At 46.8% G+C, this 23892-nt stretch overlaps 2 protein-coding genes across 9 annotated transcripts; one reads left to right on the top strand and one right to left on the bottom strand.

The window, feature by feature from the left end:
• Positions 1-452: 452 nt before the first annotated feature.
• On the bottom strand, positions 453-23348 carry LOC125175252 (basic proline-rich protein-like). Of its 3 annotated transcripts, XM_047875647.1 has the most exons (3): positions 23204-23348; positions 6736-6880; positions 453-2338 (listed from the first exon to the last, which is right to left on the bottom strand). In XM_047875647.1, exon 3 carries the CDS (start codon positions 2105-2107, stop codon positions 1421-1423), a length of 687 nt encoding a protein of 228 aa, XP_047731603.1. In that variant the 5' UTR covers positions 2108-2338; positions 6736-6880; positions 23204-23348; the 3' UTR covers positions 453-1420. The 3 variants fall into 3 exon arrangements, 2 of the variants coding, with proteins under 2 accessions (XP_047731603.1, XP_047731609.1); XR_007155725.1 differs by lacking the exons at positions 6736-6880; positions 23204-23348 and having other exon boundaries at positions 453-894; positions 981-2561; XM_047875653.1 differs by lacking the exons at positions 6736-6880; positions 23204-23348 and adding an exon at positions 2678-3012.
• Positions 1404-21316, top strand: SMIM3 (small integral membrane protein 3). 6 transcript variants are annotated; one of them, XM_047875685.1, is made up of 3 exons: positions 1860-1987; positions 4471-4596; positions 19975-21316. In XM_047875685.1, the coding sequence occupies exon 3, from the start codon at positions 19986-19988 to the stop codon at positions 20166-20168; it is 183 nt and encodes a 60-aa protein (XP_047731641.1). In that variant the 5' UTR covers positions 1860-1987; positions 4471-4596; positions 19975-19985; the 3' UTR covers positions 20169-21316. The 6 variants fall into 6 exon arrangements, with proteins under 6 accessions (XP_047731632.1, XP_047731625.1, XP_047731641.1 ...); XM_047875702.1 differs by lacking the exon at positions 1860-1987 and adding an exon at positions 4114-4343; XM_047875676.1 differs by lacking the exons at positions 1860-1987; positions 4471-4596 and adding an exon at positions 1404-1540.
• Positions 23349-23892: the final 544 nt, after the last annotated feature.

Here is a 23892-nt window from a genome sequence, read left to right as displayed (position 1 = left end):
GGATGGCTCAGTCGGCTGAGCATCTGACACTTAAAAAAAAAATTTTTTTTTTTAATGTTTGTTTATTTTGGAGAGAGAGTGTGAGCCAGGGAGGAGCAGAGAGAGGGAGACACAGAATCTGACACAAGGTCCAGGCTCCGAGCTATCAGCACAGAGCCCGATGTGGAGCTCCAATTGACAAACGGTGAGACCATGATCTGAGCTGAAGTTGGACACTTAATGACTGAGCCACCCCGGTGCCCCCAGCAGCCTACTCTTGATTTCAGCTCAGGTTATGCTCCCAGGGTCGTGGGATCAAGCCCTGGGTTGGGCTCCACACCAAGAGCGGAGCCTGCTTAAGATTCTCTCTCTGTGTCTCTCTGTCCGCCTTTCTCCCCTGCTTGTGCACACGCTCTCCCCTCTCTAAAATAAAAAATAAAAAAATAAAAAAGAGATACGGATAGAGTACTAACGGGAAAGTCAGACTGAGCCTGGCTAGTGCTCGCTTCAGTCCTGGGCTTCTGCACCCTCCAGACGCCAGTGCTCACACAGGGCACATGAAGTTACCAGGTGTCCACCCAAAAGAGTAGTCCCCTACCCCTTCCACTAACCAGAGAACACTTTGTATTAAATTGAGATTGTCCTCCTTTAGCATTTTTGTTTGTTTTCTTTCCACTGAGACTTTTGTATTAAACTATTCAGAATTGTGTGGTACTTGTTTTGTGTTTGTTTGTGTTTGTTTTAAAGATTCCACACTTCTCTTTTGATTAAAACATGTTGTTGGCTGACAATTCCTGGGGTTTTTGGCACACCGTTTCTCATGTCAACCCCCTTCATCCTCATTGTCTCCCCTCTAGACAACTGGCATCTGGTAGTGAGGATTTCCGTGTCATTTCTGCTGACCTCATCCCCGACCTACAGAAGACAGTCGGGGCTAAGTTCGGCACCCCCGCACCGTATCAGGTTCAGGCCTGAGGAAGGCAGAAGGGTTCTTACCATACCTATTGGGCAAAGGAAGAGACTGACCCACAACTGAGCTCCAAGACTCCTCGAGGTCACACTGATGGTCAAGGCCTGCGCTCCCGTGTTTCAGAGAGAGAGACGGAAGAGCGCTCGACTGCTGAATTTAAAGCCGGGTGCCAAGGTGGGGCCGGAGTCCCTGTCCCTAGGTGCAGCACAAAGGCGGCGGGAGGTCGGAGAGCTGGCACTGTCCTGTGTGGAAGCTGGGCGGGGAGCTGGCAGGGCGTGGAGTCCTCTCAGAGGCCATGAGCACCTTGGATGGGGCCGTTTCACTGTTGTCACAAAAATGAGCAGGATGCTCAGAGGCGTGTCACAGCAGACAACCAACCAGCTCCACACCGGCGTCTAAGTCCGTCCTCACAGCAGGGCTGGGACGCAGGTGTTATTACCCCTCACTTGGCGAAGCCGCTTGGTACGGATCTTAAACTCCGCGCACCGCAGAGCAGGAGCTCTGAGTCCCCGCTCCTCCGTCCAAACCCATCGGCCAGACTTTCGCGTGTGTAGACTGCAGCGGGAAAGCATTCCGGAGGACGCGTTTCAGGTCGGCGCGACCCTCTCGGTTCACAGCAGGGAGAGCCGGGGCCCCGACGGGCGAGGCGATCGCGCCGGGCTGCGCGCCAGCGAGCGGCGGGGCTGGCGGGGAAGCAGCCTCCCCCGCGCCCCGTTTCTCCTCGGGCTCCGCGGGGGCGGGGCGGCGGCCGGGGGCCCGGGCTTTCCGGGGGCGGTCCCTGGCGGCCGTGCATTCCAGAGCCGCCGCGCGCAGCCCCGGGGCCCAGCCGCGCGTCCCGGCCGCTCCCGCGCGCTCCCGCCGCCGCGGGCTCCGAGGGCCGGGCACGTGCCTCGCCGAGACCCCGGGGCCCGGCCGCCGCCCCTGCGAGCCCGTCCCGGCCGCCCACCCTTCCGAAGACCCGGCGCGATCCGGCTGCGGCGGGGGCGGGGCGGGGTGGGGGCGCGGGCGTGCTCTCCAAGCAGCTCCGCGGATCCCGGGGTGAGTAGGGCCATCGGGTGTCGCGCGTGGGGCTCCCTTGTCGTGTGCTCCCTGCCCCAGCACCCTCCCAACCGGCCTCCTTTCTTTGTGCCCTCTTTCCCCGCACTCCTCCCCCGTCATCACTTGTGCGTTCCCCTCTACTGCTTCTCTCGGCCCCTGAGTTCCAGCCACCGTGTCAGTGGATCGGGGGCCTCCGGCGGGGCCGCAGCTCGGGTGGGTGAGTCCCGCGGCGCGCCAGGCGGCTTCTCTCAAAGCCCCGCCTAGGAGGCGCCGGGAGATTGGAGTTGGGGGTGCTCCCCTGGTCCGTCACCAGCAATTTCACCATCCTGCCTCGAAGCCTTGCTTCTCCATCTGTGAAATGGAGAAAACATCCTTTGCGTACAGAAATCAAAGGAGAAAGGGGGGGGGGGTGGGCAAAGTATCTGGGAGCGAAGCCTGCCTTCTAAGCTCCCTGCTCCTTCTCCTCCTGCCTCGGTCTTGGGACTTGGTTGTCCGGTTGTCCGCTCTCTTGCACCCCTTCTGTCCCCCCCCCCCCCCCCCGCCACAAATTCCTTGAGGGTAGAGACTGTCTCTCCATGCCTCATCTCTGAGGCATCCTCAGTACTTGGCCCAGGGCCTGGCAAATAGGCGCTCAATCCTGTTTACTGAGTGGGAGAATGGGAGGTGTAAACCATAGAAACCTGTATGTACAACTGTGGAAGATTGTGATTCTGAGTGACCAGGCTGGACTCCCGTTCCCGCAGCTCCACCGTTTCTTGGCTCCTGGGGCCTCAGGAGTCCCCCATTTCTCTATAGATTCCTCAGAGCTCTAGGCTGTAGTAGGGAAAGCTGCTCAGTCATTCAGGTGTCACAGATTCCTTGAACATCCGTTATGGTCTGCGGTACCACCGCAGTGGGTAAATGGGAAGGCTTGCAAATGCCCGAATGGGGCGGGAGGGTGGGGGTGGGGGTAGGAAAGACAGTTCTCTGGAAGTCAGAAGACGCTCTGCCTTACTTGATGATGCATTCTCCCCATCTGGACCTCACCCTTCCCATCTGTAAAATGAAGAAGTGGGGCATTGGAACAGATGGGCGCCTACGGTTGAGCGTGATTCGCTCTTGGGGTTAGTTATGCAGGTCACCCGGCAGTCCCGTGAGCACGCGTAGGACGGCCCAGCTGAGATTCGGGACATCACGTACTTCTGCAGTAACAACCGAAAAAGTTGAGGAGAAGCACTTTTCCATGCCAGCAGGGACCTCCTGTTTTCAGCTGCCCTGGGGTGTGAGTCGTGCGGCTCTATCAAAGCTTCCCAAGAGTGACTTCTCAGGGCGTCAGAACCGTGGGCTCCACGGCACGAAAGGTCTGGGGATTCCCCGTCTCTTGCTAGCCTAAGAGTCACTGAGCTGCGGTGACGTGTTTGAGACATAAGCCAAATTAGAGACTTTGGGAGCCTAGTGTGGTTGGGTCACATATCAGGCCCAGGGGTGACAGACCAGGGGGATAGAGAGGCAGTCACAGTCGCAGTTGCTTTCCTAGCTGTATTCTGATCCTTCTATGAAAAAGTGTGCTTCTGTTTCCTCTTTGTGGTTTAAATTTTTTTTTTTAACGTTTATTTATTTTTGAGACAGAGACAGAGCATGAACGGGGGAGGGGCAGAGAGAGGGGGAGACACAGAATCTGAAGCAGGCTCCAGGCTCCGAGCCATCAGCCCAGAGCCCGAGGCGGGGCTCGAACTCACCGACCGTGAGGTCGTGACCTGAGTCGAAGTCGGATGCTTAACCGACTGAGCCACCCAGGCGCCCCTCCTCTTTGTGGTTTAAAATGTCCAGGGGCGCCTGGGTGGATCAGCCGGTTAAGTGTCCCACTCGATTTCGGCTCGAGTCATGATCTTAAGGTTTGTGGGACTGACCCCTGCTCTGTCAGTGCAGAGTCTGCTTGGGGTTCTCTCTCTCCTCTGTGTCTCTGCCCCTCCCCCGCTCACTCACACGCTCTCCCCCCCTCAAAAATAAATAAGCGTTTAAAAAATATGTACAAATAAAGGAAATGTCTCCAAGGAGAGAGGATCTTTATCTTGATTGGTTTATCAAAGATAGACACACGTACTTGTGCTCACAGTTTATAGGAGTAAATGTTGGTATTACCACATCCTGCAGACATCCGCCCTGATGGGCCAGGCAAGCCGAATGATGTAATAATAATCATACTTGACATTTATTGAGTGCTGACTGTGAGCCAGGCGTTATTGTAAGCATTTTATTTGTGTTAATGCATTTAGTCTTTGACCATGATCCTATAAGGTAGGGGCCACAATTATATTTACTTTGTAGTTGAGACTGAGGTCCAGAGAGAATAAGCAACTCACCCAGGATCACAGAAGTAAGTGGTGCAGCTGTGGTTTGGACCCAGGCAGTTCGGTTCCGCGGTCTAAGCTTTGAACCTCATTGCAGTGGGGGTGGGGGGTGGGGATTTGCATTCAGATCTTGCTTCTGTCATTTACTTGCAGGGTGACCTCAGGGATGTTAAGGAAGAAGCTGACAGCCACTGCACCAGTCAGTCACCAGGACCCCTAGTATCCTTCCAACTCATTTGGGAAACACGATGGTGTACGTCTAGGAGAAAAGGCTAAGAGGTAGCCAGGAGGCGGAACAGACCAGAACTATAACCGGCTAGCATACTGGACACCAGCAAACCAGATTGAGCAGCTACACTGTGTACTTTACATGGCTTCGTTGTAAATAGATCTAGTTTCCTTATTTTGTTGATTTGGCCTCCAACTGGCAGATTGGGCATGTGAATTGCTGGTGACCGACTACATAGGATCGGAGAACATAAGATGGAAGAGGAAGAAGGAAAGACAGGGAAAATGAAACTGGGATCCCCAAATTGGTTTCAAGCAGTGGTGGCACATATCTGGCATACCTGTCACTCCTCCGAATCCCCTGTCCCAGGCAGACATTGGTAATCAAGACTTTGCACCAAATCCCTGTAGGGCTAGAGAATCCCCAACTCAGTGCTCTGGACAGCTTCTACCAATTGATCGTGAAGCTTTCTTCTTGCTCTCCCAGATTTTCCACTTCATTCCTCTGGGGGAACGGCCAAGGAAGTAACCAATGGCAAAACAAGATACTTTTTTTCTTGGAGATACTTTTTTTTTCTTTTAGCTTTTTTAAAGATTCATCTTCCCCACCCTTTGCTCCTTTCTATTTTTCCTATTATGGTCTTCAACCCAAGAGCATCCTGGCTCTGTGGCAGAGCTCTGGAGGAGGTAGGATGTCAGGAGAGCGGAGTGAGACTTTGAGAGCTGGCCAGACCCTTGGCGATTACCTTGACCACCCTTTCCAGTTGACTGACAGGAAAAGGAGGCCCAGCTTGAAGGAGGAACTTAGGACCACACAATGAGTCCGTTTTCTAACACTGTAACAAATAACCACAAATTTAGTGGCTTTAAAAAATCGAATGTATTGTATTAACAGTTCTACAGGTCAGAAGCTGGTATGGGTCTTTCTAGAAGAAAATCAAGGCATCATTAGGCTGCGTCTCTTTGTAGAGTATTTAGGGGAGGATCGGTTCCCTGCTTATTTGAGTTGTTGGCAGAATTCAGTTCCTGTGGGTATAGGACCAAGGTCACTGTTGCCTTGCTGGCTGTCAGCTAGGGGCCATTCCTGCTTCCACAGGCCCCTGCACTCCTTGGCTCATAGCCTGTTTCCACGATCTTCAGAGAAAGCAATGGTGAGTCAAGTGCTTCTCATGCCATATTTCTCTGACCTTTCTACTTTCTTCTTCTCTTTTAAGGACTCAAGTGATTAGACTGGGCCCACCTGGGTGGTCCATGATACTCTGTCCACCTCAAAGCCTTTTAACCACGTCTGCAAAGTCCCTTTGCTTCTGTTTTCATGACTGCCCTCTGAGTCATGTTTCCTTTTTCATATTCACGGTTCCAGGGACCAGGACATGGGCATCTTCGAGGGGCCATCATTCTGCCTGCTGTACACAGGGAAACCCATTTTAGGAGAGTGCCTTGTTCCCAGCCACATAGCCTGGCAGGGGATTCAGACCACTCTGGTGCCCTTGCTGCTCTGTCACTACTCCCCCCGCCCCGCCAGCCCACTCCATGGAGAGTTTCCTTTGTCAGCCCGGCACAGAGCAGGCACTTAGTCACTGGCAAATAACCATGATGGATGGTGGAGGCTTAAGCAGGATGCTGTGGATTTGGCCTGGGCTTCCCTGCTGGCTCCCTCTTGGTTTCTAAGACTGTGATTGGCTGGGTCAGTTGGGTACGTGCAGTCTTGAATAGCCCTGGCTGCTTTCTGATCTCTTTGAAATATCCTGGTGTTTTTCCATTTTTCCAGCCCCAGAAGAGCAGATAAAAACTAAGGCAGGGAACAAGTCTTTACACTGTTAAGAATTTTGATGGAGAAAGAAGCCAGCTGGGTTAGAATGAGAACAGAGCACTCCTCAGGGGACCTCGGATCATTGGAGAACGTCTCTGATTTGATTCATTTCACATTTGTGATAGTTATGTGTTCTGCCCGTTCTTTCTTCTGGCCCCTCTCTTTGGAACAAAAGATGCATTGGGTTGCTAAATGCTTGAGGCTATTACAGAAAGGGAGGAGAGCTGTCTCTAAGGGTGAATGTGAGTGAGGCTGGGATGGGCTCACTGGAGTAGGCATGGGAAATCTTTCCCCTTATCAGCTCTCTGTCCTCTTCTGAGAACAGAGAAAGAAAGGTTCATACTGTGGACAGCCACTCCCCTACCCCCCACACTCACCTCAATGCCCAGCTTTGGAGTGCAGGGAACCTGATCTTGAGTTTCAGCTCCCCAGCGCAAGCAAGTGAGCAGGCGGGAATCCTAGAGAACGTTATTCTGAAAGGTCAGTCCTCCTCTCTCCTCTGTCCGGTATGAACAGGGAAGGCTGGGAAAGAAAGAGGCCGCCATTATCCTAAGTGTACAGAGAGCCCAGAAAATGATCAAGTCGGAGGATGCATTTTATTTTGCATTCCAGAGATGGGATTCTGACTTTTAAGGTCATTGGGGGTGAGAACCCTTTGTGGACAGCTGAGTTCTAACTAAGCTCAAATATGGAGTTCTCCAGTCTGTCCGTATTCAGTCCTTCACCGATCTTAAATGTACTGGGCACTTACTGTGTCCCAGGGCCGGTGACAGGTACTGACGGTAGAGCCATGCACAAGAGACGAGGCTTCTCCTCTCCTTGTGCCCTCATCTGAGTGAGCAAGGATGGCCCATAAAAACAAACAAGCAGACAAACAAGCTAATTTTCGATTGTGAAAAGTGTACGAAGACAGTAAAACAAGGTGTGAGAGAATGGCTGCTGGGCAAGGGTGGACCCGGAATGGCTTTTCCAGAGACAGGACATTTAAGTTGAATCATGGACACTGCTTTCTCTGTCTGGCCTAAGTGCTCCATTCTTGGACCTCACACCAGCTCCTCCTGAGGGGAGGGCCTTAGGAAGGAGTCTCCCAAGCCGAGTGATGCTGGTAAGCCCCACGTCTACTCTCTGGGAACTGTCAGCCTCAGTGTTCACGTTCGCGCGATGCCTGAAGAGATGGCCCCAGAGTCAGTGACTCAGAGCTGGGTCTCGCTGCCTGCTCTCTGGCCTCCGTGCTCAGAGCTCTGACAGTGCTGGCCTAACGCCACACCTGCAGGAAGCCACCTGCCTCTATCTGCTTTCTCTCCCACTTTGGGATAATTAAGCTTGCCTGCCAGCAGGAAGTCATTTCTTTTATTGCCTCCTTCCTCAGTGAACTCCTTGGTGGAAAAACCGGTTGGATGACCACTGGCAATCCCTCAAAAGTGAGCTGCCAGCTGCAGCTCAGATGTGCAGGGCACGCTTTTCCTGTGGAAGATCAAAGCCAGGACAGACGATCAAAAGCCATTTGCATACGAAACTATCACCGTGGTTTCTTAGATCAGCCTCAGAGCAGTCATGGTGCCCAAAGTAATGGTGGGGCCTCCGAACTCTCTTTTTAATTTAGGAGCTAATGCGGTGGGCCTTGCTCGGTTTAACACGTATGAACCCCCTTACTGTTTACCAGGCTTTGTCCGAAATACGTGCATTATGTGCATTAGCTCATTCAAATCCCACGGCATCCCAGTGAAGTAGCGGCTACCATTATTTACGACTATTTCCATTTTACAAATGAAACGGAAGCTTGTAAAGGTTAAGCCTCTTGCCAAAACCACTAGGACTACGTATGCACTCAACACACCATGGATCTTATCGCTTCCAGGCTTCGTTGATGTATGTGTTCATTTCTCTTTATTTCTTCCTTTTGAACACTACTTCTCTTCAAAGCCCACGTCAAAGTCCCCGTTCTTTGTAAAGTTTTCTCTTTTACTCAGACAAAAACAAAGGAATGAAGATGGACATTTTTTTCAGCATCATTCATTTCAGGACTACATACACATTGTCTCGTTTTATCCTTGTGAAAGCAGGCTGCAGTATAGTGCTTCCAATGTCCCTATTTAAGAGAGGAGAAGACTGAAGCTTAGAGGTTTGAAATAACTTGTCCAAAGTCACCCTCTAATAAGGATGGAAAGCAGGATTCAAATCAAGATTGTCTCAACTCTCTACTTGTCTTTCCACTTCCTTCTTCTTCTCCATGAGCATGTGGTTTGTACTTTCAATGTAGCAAGCCCTGCTCTGCCTTGTATGGCAATTAGTAATGATAAGTAATGTCTTTTTCCTGCAGAAGACAGTAAGCTTCTTATGGGCAAACATCTCCATCTCTGCACCCACTCTTCGATGCCCAGTGTTAATCACAGCGTCAGCAATGTTTATTGAATTGCTACACCACCAGTTTCAAGGTTGGACTGGAGGAATCCATCAGGTTAATCAACCATGTGACAGGTTAATCAATAATGTGACAGGGCTCCTGGGTGGCTCAGTCAGTTCGGCGTCGGACTTCAGCTCAGGTCATGAACTCGCTGTCTGTGGGTTCGAGCTCCACGTCGGGCTCTGTGCTGTCAGCTCGGAGACTGGAGCCTCCTTTGGATTCTGTGTCTCCCTCTCTCTCTGCCCCTCCCCCACTCATGCTCTGTCTCTCTCTCTTTCTCTCAAAAATAAACATTAAAAAAAATCAGTGTGGATTAAGCATCTATCATCTTTGTTGATAAAGCGAAGACACATGCCAAGTCACAGATGCTCACAAATCCTAATTGAAGAGGGGGAGGCTCTTTGCTTAGGTCAGTGAGTCCCTACAGCCAGGAATAATCAGTCACGGAATGAACATTCGTGGAGTGCCTATTGTGTGTCAGAACACTGCCAAGTACTATGTGTGGTTCTCTCATGGAATTCTAACCCTACAAGGCTGATACTGTTATTTGCCAATTTTTGTTTTGTTTTCAGCTGAGTAAATGGAAGCATTAGGAAGTTCAACTGATCCAGCGTAGGTCAGCTAGAAAGTGGTAGAGCCATCCCAAGCCAACTGGCTCAGAGAGAGCCTGGGCTCTTAACACGGCAGCGGCAGCGTGAGTGTAAAGGAAAGAACTCCTGCTGTTTCCAAGTATTCCCTCCATTCTGATGCGCTCCCATTGCCCTACCAGAATCCGGAAGCTTGAGGCCCTGTTGACTTAAGAAATGTGTATTCAGTACCCATACCGCAGGGTAGAGAAGGGAATGGAGGAGAATGAGCTGTGATGGGTGAAATCAGTGCTGGGGCAGAGCTGGGTCCAGGCACGTTGTGCAGTCCTTCATCCTGTATGCACGGAGCTTTTTCCCACTTTGGTGGGATCTCCCACGACAAGATTCCAGTGCCTCTCCCTCTCTTCCCTGATGCTCTCATGGTGAGGAATACATACGTTACAGTCTTAGCCATTACCTTCATTACCTTCTTCACTGGCTTTATTTGCCTCTGGGTCTTGAATCAAAGGGATGGAATGCAAAGGGTGGAACTGCATTCACTGATGATTCTGACCGGACTTGTTTTTGGTTGGGGCTTGTGTGTGTGTGTGTGTGTGTGTGTGTGTGTGTGTGTGTGCGCGCGCAGCGCGCGCGCACACGCACGCGCGTTTGGCCCTTGAAAACCATCTCACCTGCCTCACCTACTGTGATATTGCCTAGGGCTCTGGGCCTCAAGGTCCCCAATGGCTTTAACACAGTGAAAAGTTAGAATCAAGAAGCCTGGCTGGCTGTCATTCTTCCTATCAGTTTGTTTCCTACCACCCCTTCTCCAGCCTGACTCCCCACTGTCTCCCAGCCCCCATCTCAAACAGGATAGTGATGGCATTGAAAAGAGCATGCGGGGGGCACCTGGCTGGCTCAGTCGGTTGAGCGTCTGGCTCTTGATATGGGATCGAGTCTGGCATTAGACTCCAAGCTGAGTGTGGAGCCTGAGATTCTCTCTCTCTCTGTCCCCTCCCCTTCCCCCCAGATTCCACTTTCTCTCTCTTAAAAAAAAAAAAAAAAAAAAAAAGAGCAGGCAGACCAGGAGGCCTGAGTTCTCCCTTCGGTCCTGCCCTTAACTTGGTAGATGACCTTGGGCAAGTCATTTTCTCCATCTGTAAAATGGAAGGTACACTATGTGGTTAAAGCTGGTTACTGTCTAAATTTTGTGTAGATTTCTAGAATACCATTACTTTGTAGAGGTTTTTTTCTCCACAGAACATACCCAGTAGGATATAGAACTGCAGTATTAAATTTCTATTGCTGCCTTAACAAATTACCACAACTTTAGTGGCTTGAAAATACATTCACGATCTCATAGTTTTCATGGGTCAGGAGTCCAAACACAACTTTGCTGGGTCCTTGTAAAACTTCAATCAAGATGTCAGCCAAGTTGCATTTGCTTCTGAAGGATCTATTATGAAAGATTCATCTTGCAAGCTCATTTAGGTTGTTGGCAGATTTGTGTCTTGTAACTCAAGGTTGCACTCAGAGCAGTGAGTGTCTTTGACCTCAGGGAAGCTTCAGCCCTTTTTTAAAAGGACGTTCACCTGATTAAGTCAGGCCCACCCAGGATGATCTTTTTGATTACTTTTAAGTCAGGGGATCTGGAACCTTAACTACATCTGCAAAATTCTTTCACCTTGTTATGTGACCTAACCTGTTCCCAGGGTAGCACCAGGGACTAGAGATTATGGGGGCCATCTTAGAATTCTTCTTACCACAATTGCTTTATGGAAATATCCTCTTTACGGTTATGACTGAAACATACTAGAGCCAGCTTTCTGTTTTCTAAGTCAGGTCAAGTGACCTAATATATGAAATCAGTTCTAAAAGTTACCTATTCTTACACTAAAACTATGCTACTATGAACTTGTTTTTTAAACACAGTATATTGTGCTTCCCTTTATTCTCATGTAATTATCCTTAAAGTTATTTTCTTCCAATACCACTAAATGAATATATAGTATTATATAATTTGGAATTATATATAAAATATAGTATAATGTATTCCTCTTTCATATGTATTCAATATTTATTATTATATTATATTAAATATATTAATATATGAAAATTATTCCCAGAGGAAATAATTTAAATGTTAACTTTATTTTTTTTTTAATTTTTTTTTTTAACATTTATTTATTTTTGAGACAGAGAGAGGCAGAGCATGAACGGGGGAGGGTCAGAGAGAGAGGGAGACACAGAATCTGAAACAGGCTCCAGGCTCTGAGCGGTCAGCACAGAGCCCGACGCGGGGCTCGAACTCACGGACCGTGAGATCATGACCTGAGCCGAAGTCGGACGCTTAACCGACCAAGCCACCCAGGCGCCCCTAACTTTTTATATTTAATTAGTTTTGGTACTCTTTATTTGAAACCATATATTATAGAAAACTATTAGTTTAAGAAATCTTCTATATCCTCAGCTGATTTTAAAAAACTCTTTGGGGGCGCCTGGGTGGCGCAGTCGGTTAAGCGTCCGACTTCAGCCAGGTCACGATCTCGCGGTCTGTGGGTTCGAGCCCCGCGTCAGGCTCTGGGCTGATGGCTCAGAGCCTGGAGCCTGTTTCTGATTCTGTGTCTCCCTCTCTCTCTGCCCCTCCCCCGTTCATGCTCTGTCTCTCTCTGTCCCAAAAATAAATAAACGTTGAAAAAAAAATTAAAAAAAAAAAAAAAACAACTCTTTGTTCTACCAGTATTTAAGAGAATTGTGTTGAACTCCCCCTTATAATTGTGGCTTCATCTGTTTGACCTTATAATTCTGAAATTAGGTACATAAAAATTAAAAATCTTTTTAACTTCTGGTGTCTCTAGTTCTACTTTCGTCTAAAAGTCTACTTCCTCTGACAGTAAGTTAGCTCTACTAGCTCACCCAATTCATGAGTAGATAGTATTTCTTTTGTACCCTTTAACCTTTAACCTTTCTAAATCCCATGTGTCTCTTATGAAGAATATATATTTATATTCATTTTTAATTTTTATGTATACTCCAGTAGTTTTTGTTGGTTTAAGTTTAAATCTACTATCTTTCTGTGTACTTTCTATATGTCCCACGTATTCTGTTTTTTTCCTCCTTCCCTCATTTTCTCTGGAAGTTATACACTCTTGCTACTTTTAAATGGCTGCCCTGGTCTCTCCAAGGGGCACCTGGGTGGCTCAGTCGGTTAAGCTTCCGACTTTGGCTCAGGTCATGATCTCACGGTTTGTGAGTTCAAGCCCCACGTCGGGCTCTGTGCTGACAGCTCGGAGCCTGAAGCCTGCTTTGGATTCTGTGTCTCATTTTCTCTCTGCCTTCCCCCACTTGTGCTCTGTCTCTGTCTCTCAAAAATAAATAAATGTAAATGGCTGCGCTAGGGATTACAATATACATCCTTGACTTAACAAAGTCTAATGTTATCTGGTTCTTTTGCCCTTTCCCAGGCTATGCAAGGAAGTCACAATACTTTAATTTTATTGTTATATATTTGCTATTGTTTTTTATTTTTTAATTAAAAATTTTTTTAATGTTATTTATTTTTGAGAGAGGGAGACAGAGTGCAAGCTGGGGGAGGGCAGAAAGCAGGATCCAGGCTGTGAGCTGTCAGCACAGAGCCAGATGTGGGGCTCAAACCCACAAGCTGTGAGATCATGACGTGAGCTGAAGTTGGATGCTTAACTGACTGAGCCACCCAGGAACCCTTATATATTTGCTATTGTTATTGCACATTTCAATTCTGTCTTTTTATTGGGTGAAAATATCATCTTTCATCTTAATTCTTGTCAGTTATTTTTGCTCGGTGTTTTAAAGATATCGTCCTGCTGTTTTCTAGATTCCATGGTTTCTGTTGAAAAGGTAGATGTCAGTCTGATTGGTTTTCATATGAAGATAATCTGTCTTTTTTCTCTTTACCTGTGGTTTTCAGCAGATTTACTGTAATGTGCTTAACTATGAGTTTCTCTATTTATCCTGCTAGGATTTCGTAAGGCTTCCACAGTTTGTGAATTGCTGTCGTTCATCAGCTTTGGGAAATTTTGTTATTACAGAAGCATTTTGGGTTTTTTTCTTTCTGATCTATTCTCTAGTTCATTAATATTTTTTTCACCTGTGTCTCATCTGCTGTTAAGCCTATTTGTTGAATTTTTATTTCTATTATTGTATTTTTCACTTCTAGTATTTATGCTCGGCTCTTTAAAAAAAATCTGTTGTGTTTTTTCTTATAATTTCCAGATCTCTGTAAAATTCTCAGTCTCCTTGAACATAGTAAGCAAGGTTATTTAAAGGTGTATCTGACAGACAACTCCACTATCTGTAGCCCTTGTAGATCTTTTTCTATTGTCTGTTGTTTCTGATTGCTCTGTTCTTGTCATCTTGTCTTTTTTCATTCCTGCTTACAATTGGTTATGCATTAGGCATTATATTTAATTAAAAAATTTTTTGAAGCCTATTGTGATGTTATCTCCTCTAGAGAGGATGTAGGTTTGCTTCTGCCCAGCACCTGGAGGTACTCGCAATGTGAAATAATCTTAATTCAATTTCAGGGACTGTGATGATTCAAACCTGGGTTGCAGTCTCTAGAATTGGCATACTTCTGGTCTACTCTTAGCACCAAGAATGCTTTTTGAGGTCCAACCTCAAAATGCAGGATTTTTGTTCTCCCTATCTGGGCAGTCTTGGATCCCTGAGTCTGTCAGAAACACTGCTTAGTCTCCATCCTCCACTAGGGGAAATGCTGTTTCAAATGCCAGGCTCGCCTCCCTGGATTTCTATCTGTTCCCAAATCTTAGGCTGGTTAATTCCCCATTATTTGTTACTTCTTAGTGCCTTGAGACAGATTTTCTTGGGGGAAGGGGGGGGGGTCCAATTTTTCCAGTTGTCCTCAGTTAGAGGTCAAAATGATTTAGTTTGCCATTACTGGAAATGGAAATCCTGATCTTTTATAGTTTGCATATCTCTAAGTCCAGAATGCCTTTAGCTGAAAGTAATGAGTGTAGACCTAGGAGAGAGCTGTAGATCTGGCATATTCCATGTTCTTATTCTGGGTCTGTGTGGAGGCTTTGAAAGTGAATACAGGGTTAGGAGGCCTGCGTTTGAATGCCATTTACTTTTCTTTATGAGTCACTAGCCAGTTAACCTCTCTTGGCTTTCATTTCCTCATCTGTAAAATAATATATCCTGCACAGGATTGTTGTGACGGTGAAATAAGTTAATGTGTGGGACAAGTCCCAACACAGTACTTACTTAGCAGTTCGTATTTGTTAAACAAATGCTGGCTTGTGTGAGCGTGTATTTGAGGAAATAAGAGGAAAGGTACTTAACTTCTCTGTGCTTCTTGGAATTAAGTTTGGTCTTTTGAGTAAATAACAGTAATTCCTAAGAGAATATCTTTAAAAAAAAATTTTTTTTTAATGTTTATTTTTTTTTTAATTTTTTTTTCAACGTTTATTTATTTTTGGGACAGAGAGAGACAGAGCATGAACGGGGGAGGGGCAGAGAGAGAGGGAGACACAGAATCGGAAACTGGCTCCAGGCTCTGAGCCATCAGCCCAGCACCCGACGCAGGGCTCGAACTCCCGGACCGCGAGATCGTGACCTGGCTGAAGTCGGACGCTTAACCGACTGCGCCACCCAGGCGCCCCTTTAATGTTTATTTTTGAGAGAGAGACAGAGCATGAGTGGGGGAGGAACAGAGAGAGAGGGAGACACAGAATCCAAAGCAGGCTCCAGGCTCTGAGATGTCAGCACAGAGCCCAATGCAGGGCTTGAACCCACGAACCGTGAGATCATGACTGAGCCAAAGTCGGATGCTTAACCGACTGAGCCACCCAGGCACCGCTAAGAGAATATCTTGTATATAACAAGTACGTGATGAATGAATGAGTGAGTGAGTGAATGAATGAATGAACAAACGAACATCCTGGACACAGTTACTTGTCTTGATGGTGCTCAGCCAAAACCAGTATTGCCTCGTCAGAGAGGAGAGAGCCGTTTGCTGGGGAGTGAGTCTCATGATTGAAAGGATAGATACGGCATAGATTAGTCACTTTGAATTTAGTTGTTCTAAAACTATGGACTTGCAGGAAATTTTGATCTATGAAACTTATATACATTTTGTTGGAACTAGAAAATCTGCCCTGTGATGGAATTGGCTGCAACAATGATTCTTTTTTTTTTTCTTTTTCCCAAAAGACTTTCAATTGCCTGTGCAAACTGGCCTCTCACAGGGCTGGTGGGGTAGGGCCCAGATGGCATCAGTGGCTGGTGATACCAGTGACTTCCTTGCTTGTCAGCTCAGGGTGGTGTTAACGCAGTTTCTTAGACAAACTTATACTGAACATATGTCAAAGTTTATTTATTCCTTTAATGAGATAGATAGCAGATAAGGTATGCCAGTTTGAAATGACAGGAGTGTAGGCTTGACTGCTGTTTTACCTCCCGTGGCCATAAGAACATCACATTTTTATCTGTGATAAGGTTAAATTGGTGACATGAATGGTTTGGGCCATAGTCTGATATAACCCATTGATAAGAAACAACAAGTAATATATCTGCAAAGTAAATGATAAGCAGATTGATCTACAGTTATTAATTAGACATACCAAGAAACAGGGTTTTAGGCACTCACAAGGAGCCATGCACCCGGATGCCAGATAGAGGTCAAACAGAAGTCAGCCAGCAGAAGCTTGGAGTCCTGCTTTTTCTCAAGCAAATTCTTCCAGCATGCCATTAAAGATGCGGAACATATGGTTTGTGTAGTTCTTATTTGGGGGACAAAGTTTTTCTTTCGCAGTGGGGAGAGGTAGAAGCAACCCAAACCCCTGTTCTATGGGAAGAAATAGCCCATCGGGGACACGTGTTTGAAGACTGAGAAGGTTGAAACAGGGAAACAGAGCTCCCTGTGTCCTCTGATGCCTGGCCAAGTTCATGGCCAGACTTAGAGGCCTGGAACAGCAGCTCTGGGAAGGCCCTTGGAGAATATCACAACCTGTGGTTTCCAGATTGTGTTTTGTGGAGCCCAAAGGGTCAAGGGGAAGCTGAACAGCTGTGCTGTAGCAAGTGAACATGCTGTGCTACTTTTTTGGGATACCAAAAAAGTACCTGGGAAAATTAGTTTTATGTGTTATGGTTTAATGTTGCTTTTAGTTTGAGTTGTATGTGTGAAGGGGATGGGCACCCTAATCTCCCGTGCTTAGGGCCTCTAAGGATATTTATCCAGCCTTGCTATCTGGGTGGGACCCCAAAACCCTTGTCTCGTCCCTCCTTGGCATTCTGGAGCAGCTCTGCTTTTGTCTGTTTTTGTGATCAGGGTTTTAAATCATGTCACGTGTGGAAGAGTAATATGGGTACAGTCTTGAGTACAGGTTACAGAAAAAGTTTCCTTTGTTTATCTACTTGTTCTATCCTGTTTTTTTGTGTGTTGTGTCTTGATCAGATTTATATCTTTGAATGATTATTCTGGAAGAGGGTGGGGTTGAAGGTGGGGAAAGACCCGTGGACCTCAGTTTTGCCATCTGTGAAATACTGCTGGCTGTAGCTTCCATGATTCGTGGTTGTGAATGAGCCCTGAAGCTTAGATTCCTGTAAATGACAGGTTTTCCTTATGAGAAACAGCCAGGGAGATTATTCCTGGCATTTGGAGTCACAGAAACTGTTTGATGTTAATGGGTTTACCAGAAAGGGCTTTCGTGGGGTTCCTTTGGCTCAGGGCAAGCTAGCTGTTGATGTAATCAGGAGACCACAAAGAATGATTTCTGCTGCCTCCGTCCTTCTTTAACAGTGTGCGTCTCCTGTGATTCATGCTTCTGAGCCTTGGACTTGGGAGAAAGTAACCACGTTTCCAAGGCTGAGGCAGGGCCAGGCTGTGCCTCTTCCTCCTTGGCAAGCCCCAGCCTGATAATCCTGGTGTCCTGGGGAGCCTTGCCAGAGCCTTCTCCTTCATCCTGGACCTTACCCAGGTCTGCTAAGACTGGCTACAGAGCACCTAGGAATCAGTTCCCACATCACAGTGCTGGAGAGCATCATAGCAGCCTTAGAGATCGGTGGGTTCAGGGTTCCCAAACCTGGGTGCATATTGGGGAAAAAAAGCCCCCTCCTGTCCCCTCTTGAGTCTGATTCAGTAAGTCTATAATGGGACCCAGAAATTAGTGTTTTTTTATACTGTCCTAAGGTGGTTCTCACTTAGCTTGGTATAGGGCATTTGGTAACCACTGATCTAGGCTCATCCTTGAATTTTGTTGGACTTGAAAATTTTTAATACAGAGAACTATAAAGAAAAAAGTCCATTTCCCCCTCAATCCAGCGGACTTCAGAAAATCAAATGTAAGACATGCTCATGTTTACAATATTCAAACAGCATGAAAACATGAAGAATGAAAAGCAAAAGCTTCTCCTACTCCTAGGTCCAGCCCCTCTGGTAGTCACTATTAGCACTTTCTTTGGATTCTGCTCATAAATGATTTTGCCACCTATATATCTACTTGATTCTACAAAATCTGAGCCAGGGGAATAATCCTATACACATTATTCTGTACTTTACTATTTTTTTTTCTACGTAAACTATTCAGAACTCACCATAGATCATCATTCTTTGTAATAATAACTATTAAATAAGTTAATATTTGTAGCACACTTGGAACAATGCTTGGGGAGTAGCAAGGACTACGTATTTGTTAGATGAATGAAAACCACTGCATGGTATTCCAGTATATGGATATATTCTATTTTACTGTTTATGGACACTTGTTGCATTAGTTGCTGTAACAAACAATGCAGAAATGAACATCCTTGTGTGTATATCTTGGGGACTCTGCCTCGGATATGGCAATCAGTACCTTTCCTAGAGGGGCAACAGTGGGCATGAATCCAAAGGCGTTGGAAAGGAAAAGTTACTGATTAGGAGAAAGCAGGAAATTGGACTGGAATTGGAAATTTTGCCTGGGACCTAGAATCACAGAAATAATAGATCTCAGATCTAGAAGGAACCATAGGAGAGTGTTTGTTCCAGCCTGTGCCCTCTGGGCAGGGAATGTGTGATATATGTGGTTCCCAAGTTATACAGTGAGCCCTGGGGAGCCACGGTGAACTCATTGGAAAAGTGGGGGGGGGGGCGACTGTGGGATCTTTTAATTAATTTCAGATAGGAATATTGATATTTGACATCTCTCAGACTCTGTGAAAATGACTAGCTCAAGATAGTTTACAGTTTCACGTTAACCTTACTGCATTCCTTTTGGCGATGTTGTATTTTGTGAAGCTGAGTTTTTGGCTGTTGCCACGATACAGCAAGTACTGCACACACATGAATGTGGAATGGGACTGGTCATGGCATTGTCGACTCTGGCTCCAGAGTCTGAAAAGTTGTGCGTCTAACCTTTGCCCACCTCCCATGAGTAAGCAGCTGGCTAAGGATGAAATAAAACTATTTTTTCCTTTCCATTTGTGTGTACAATGTTTTTCAAACAGCTCCTAATTTGTTAGGATATAAGTGCTTACTGAAGTGTTTGGACCTGACTACTAAACGTACTAAATGCAACTGCTAGGTGTTTCTTTTGGCCTGGAGAGCTGTGAAATAATTACGTAAGGGTGCTGTGAATTGAAAAAGTTTGGGAAGAACTGATTTACATCTTATCCATCAGAACTCTTTTAGCTGTGAGAGAAGCCAAACTGACTCCGGCTTAAAGCAGGGAATTATTCGCTTCTGTGTAGGGGTGGGGCTGGAACGGGGAGGGGGGGGGCGTGTCCAGGGTTGCACATGGAGTCAGAGTGTGCTGGGTTCAGGTCCTGAAGGTTCCATTTCTCCTTCCATCTCTAAGACAGGCTCTCTACACGTGGGTGACACAGCCCACCCCGTCCTTTCCAGACTCACAACCTTTTGGTTTAGCAATCCCCAGCAGAAAGAATCATCTTTCCCAATAGCTTGCACATGAAAGCCCTGGGAGCTGGGCTGGGCCACTTGTCCTCTTGAGGCTATGATTTGTGATGGCCAAACCTAGATCACGTATCTGCCCCTGTGCTCACGCGAGCACCCTAACTAAACCACACTGCCTAGGTAGGTTCTCCACAGAAAAGATCAGGTTTTGGTAAGAGGAGAACAGGAGAAGGCATTTTAACAGATGGGACAGACCAGCGGTGTGACAGTTTATTAGTTAAACATGACTCTGGAGGGCACCTTTTGGGATGAGCACTGGGTGTTGTATGGAAACCAATTTGACAATAAATTTCCTATAAAAAAAAAAGAAAATCCAAAAAGATAAAATAAAATAAACATTACTCTGGCGTCCCACCCATCCAGCTTCACTTCCTTGGGCAAATTAACCACAATTTACATCTGTAAAGGTTTTAGAGTCATCATCTGTAAAGCGGAAATAACTGGTGATCAAGTCCAAGAAATAAAGGATGACTGTAATAGTCCCCATCTCATGGAGCTGGTGGTTGAAGGGAGGACTCAGTGGGTTAATACACATAAAGTGCCCAGTGCTGGGCCTGACACATAGGAAGCACTTGGTAAATGAGGCCATTATTATTGATCAGATTACCTTAACGAGCACACAGCTGGTAAGTGACCCAAGCTTCTGACTCCTCGAGAGGGTACAATATAGTGATTTCCTCTTTCCTGTCTGTTGCAGAGTGAAGCAGCATGGATGCCGTCAGCCAGGTCCCCATGGAGGCTGTGCTCCCCAAGCACATCCTGGATATCTGGGTCATTGTCCTCATCATCCTGGCCACCATTGTCATCATGACCTCTTTGTTACTGTGCCCGGCCACTGCGGTCATTATCTATCGCATGCGGACTCATCCTGTCCTCAGTGGGGCTGTGTGAGAACCTCCCAAGAGGGGCAGTGAGGGATGTGGATGGTGTCCCCTCCCCCAGCCTCTTCCTTCTCAGAAAAGCGACGGGACGGGCTTTGCTGTGTGGACTCAGGAGCTTGATATGTGAGAGGAGATCCGAGTTCTTGTTTGGATTTTGCCACTGGCCAGCTGTGTGAGTTCAGTCAAGGGACCTAATTCTGTGGGTTCCCGATTCCTTTTAAATGGGGGTCATGATCCCTGCCCTTCCTACCTCATGGGGTTGTAAGAACCGATGACTTGGTGGAGGTTACGGCTGTTTGCGATAGTGAGCAGCAAAGCCACCATGGATGTACAGGTGTCACTGCTGAATGCTGAGAAGCTTTGAAGAACCAAACAACCTAATTACTGATGGTGGCCTTCAAGGTGGTGAGGGAGACACTGGGGGCAGAGCAGCCTTTGCCAGTGCCCCTCAGGTCAAACCAAGCACAGGCACCCTATCCGCATTCCAAGGGGCCAGCAGCAGCACTTTGGTTCACAGCATTTTCTTTGCTGTGCCCCTCTCTCACGTTATGTAATTTGGAGGGAACTGAGCACGGCAGGGGAAGGGAGATGGGTCGAACTTCCCAGGACGTCTGTGCCAGAATGTCGACAGTCAGGAGGGCTCTGCCATTTCTTGGCAATGCCAAGGGACCTGGGGTGACAGGCTTCTTTTTGCATTGGAGTCTCAGCGCTGCGATAGTCGAGCACTGCGGGAAAACACAGGGTGGTCGAGTTCCCTGGCCAGCTCTCATGATCTCCAGCCCCCACCCCCTTGTGTGCCCACACTTGAGAAATGTCCCCCCACCCCAGCCCCTGCTATCATCAGCTCCGTGGTATAAAGTGCATGCCCTTCCCTCCCTCCCACCAGCACCGCAACCAATCTAAGCTACAGATTTTAAGAGATGTTCCCGGGACTTTTGGAACTAACTTAAAACAACGGTGGTTATTTTAGATGCTATGATCTATATTTATATAGATTTCTGGACTGCTCAAGCTCTTTGACCAAAATCAATGATATCTTGGGATTTATTAAATTATGTAATAGCACAGACATCAGAATATTGTGTGGAAGTAATGCCTTTACTTTGGTCTGATTTCGTTGATGTACACAACCAATTTCCAATAAAGTGCTAGAATGAGCATGTCTGCGGTCTTTCTTTAGAGAATGCTTATTAAGCCCAGGAACTCAGGTAAAAGGGCTCCACTGAATTTATGGGCCTTAGAGACAATTTGAATGTAGGAACCGAAAAGGGAAAGAGAAGAATCCATTCGAATCCCAGGATTCTAGCTTCAGCAAGTGGGTAGTTGTACAGTTGACATAGACATCTAGGACGCAGGGGGAAGAACACATTTTTTAAGTGATGGATTTCATATTAGACATGTTGAGTTTGAGTTGCTTGTGCTTTAGTTGGCCACGTTCAGGATGCACCTGGAAACCTGGGTCTGTCCTTTGGGAAAGATTGTATGGCTGGAGTTATCCTTTGGGGGATTATCTGCACGTGGTGGTAAGTATACACACAAGTGGACAGGACCACCAAGGCAGAGAACACAGACTGAGGGCAGTGAGGTGCTAAATGCAGAATTTGGCAATCACCACATAGGAGTGGAAGGGGGCTGGGAGGTGAGGGGGAGACAAAGCAAGGGGATTGGGAAGGTCATGTGCCAAGAGGCGATATGAGAGGAATGCAGTTGTGAGGTAAGGAATGAGTGGGAGGTGAGGAAGTGGAAACAGAATAGACAACTCTTTCCAGGAATTCGACTGCAACATAGAGGTAAGAGAGGAGGGTTGGGGGTGGGGGGGATGGTCAAGGGGGATAGATATATAAGATTCTAATTGGTTTGCTCAGCATCTCTCCCAACTTTTGCTTTTCTTTTCTTTTCCCCTAAGATGCCTTCCGGGGTGGCAGAAGCTGGAAAGTGAGAAACGACATTGAACGCGAACACTACATCTCCCTCGTTAAACTGTGGCCAGAGATTCAGAAGTGATTTCAGTTTTGCTAATGAGATGCACACATGTGAGGTTTCTGTTTGGGACCTGGTTAGGTTGGAGAGATCCTGCAGGCTGTGAAGCATCCACCGTCCAACTGTCAGTCTATAGGTGTGCACATGAGATAGAGCCAAGAATTCTGCATCTTTAATGCAGTGCCCCATCCTTTGAGAGATATAGTACTAAAGTATCTGGGAACTTTGTTGCATTGTGACAGCTGTCTAAAACTTAAACCTTCTCCTAACTGCTTGCTGGAGGAAAAACTTGGAACATTTTGTGATTGATAAGCCTAGGATCAGTCTTGTGCAATTCAAGCCTACGGGAAGCAGTACACTGGGGATTGCTGGCTGGATGTGGGGCGTAGGCTCTAGCCTTTCTGAGTCTGATTCCTGGTTTGTAAAGTGAAGGGCATCAGAATTAAAAAAAAAAAAAAAATCATGCTATGGTTTTAGGATAAAGGAGTGCAAATAAAGACTTTTTAGGCAGTCCACCAGATGGCGATACAGCTATTTTTATCAAGTGGAGCCCTTAGCTCACAGAAGTTTCCAGCCAATCCTAGTTCCTAGCAGCTCAGCATTTTATTTTCACGGTTCTGGTTTCAGTGACTCTGAAGGTAACTTAGGGATCATCCAGTCCAACCTCCCCTATTATGAAGGAATCCCCTCTCTAATAGTAGGGTTGCCACGTGTTGCCTCTTCAGTATCCTAGTGTTGACCTCCTGGGACAGGTTCACCCAGGGTCCTGCTCCACACTTACTGAGAATCCCTGGAAAAAGGTCTTGAGTATGTGTTTTGTAAAAACAAGCTCCCTGGGTGATCAGTGAGCAGGTTAAAAGTGGAGAACCACATGTCAGTGGAAAGGAGTCCACTTCTTGCTGAAACCACTCCTTGTCAGCTGTTGAGTTAAAATTCTTCCTTCAGTAAGAGGGAAGTCAGGCCTTGGGATGACAGCTCTGCCCTCTTGGGGCCACCCTGAAGAGATCAACTTCCTTTTCCTCAGGACAACTTCTGAGCATTGCAAAGATGGCTGTCATGACTTACCTCAGCCCACCATCTTTCCTGGGTGGGGAAATTCACACTTTGCATTACATGGTGGCCACTGTCCTCCCTCCCTCCTTTTCCAGGAGCAAGGGCCTGAAGAATCTTGGCTTCGCTATGCATTCGTTTTCCGACTGTGGCCAAGTTAACAAACTCTTTGAGTCTCAGTTTCCTCATCTGTAAAATACAGGATTGTTGAGTATCAAATGAGGTCACAATTGCAAGGCGACATGGTCAAATATACGAATGCTCAATATGTGTGATCTATTACTAGTGAGTCCCAGTTTCTTCATCTGAAAAATGGTGATGACAGCTACTTCTGAGTGTGGGAAGGATTCCATGAGATTAAAAAGTAATGAATTTGGCCAGTGCCTGATTCATGGGAGTCTCTCAATAATGGTAACTATAAGATGGCCAATAATGCAAAAATACCAAAGGCCTAATGGGGCTGGATTCTTAAATTGCCAGCTACCATAGTGAGATGAGCAGAAGACTTCCCCACTGGCATCCCATAGGATTGGCACTAAATTCATGGAGGGCCTCAAACAAGTATAAAAGTCCTACCTCTTCTATATTAACCTCCTTCAAAAATGATTTCATAAGTAATTCACCATTTTTTTGCATGTTTATTTATATTTGAGAGAGAGAGAGGACAGAGCAGGAGTGGGGAGGGGCAGAAAGAGAGGGAAACA

This window comes from Prionailurus viverrinus, chromosome A1, assembly GCF_022837055.1.
Source record: "Prionailurus viverrinus isolate Anna chromosome A1, UM_Priviv_1.0, whole genome shotgun sequence".
Classification (NCBI taxonomy): domain Eukaryota; kingdom Metazoa; phylum Chordata; class Mammalia; order Carnivora; family Felidae; genus Prionailurus; species Prionailurus viverrinus.
Note: the sequence above shows the minus strand (reverse complement) of the source record. Positions and strands in the feature narration are given on the sequence as shown.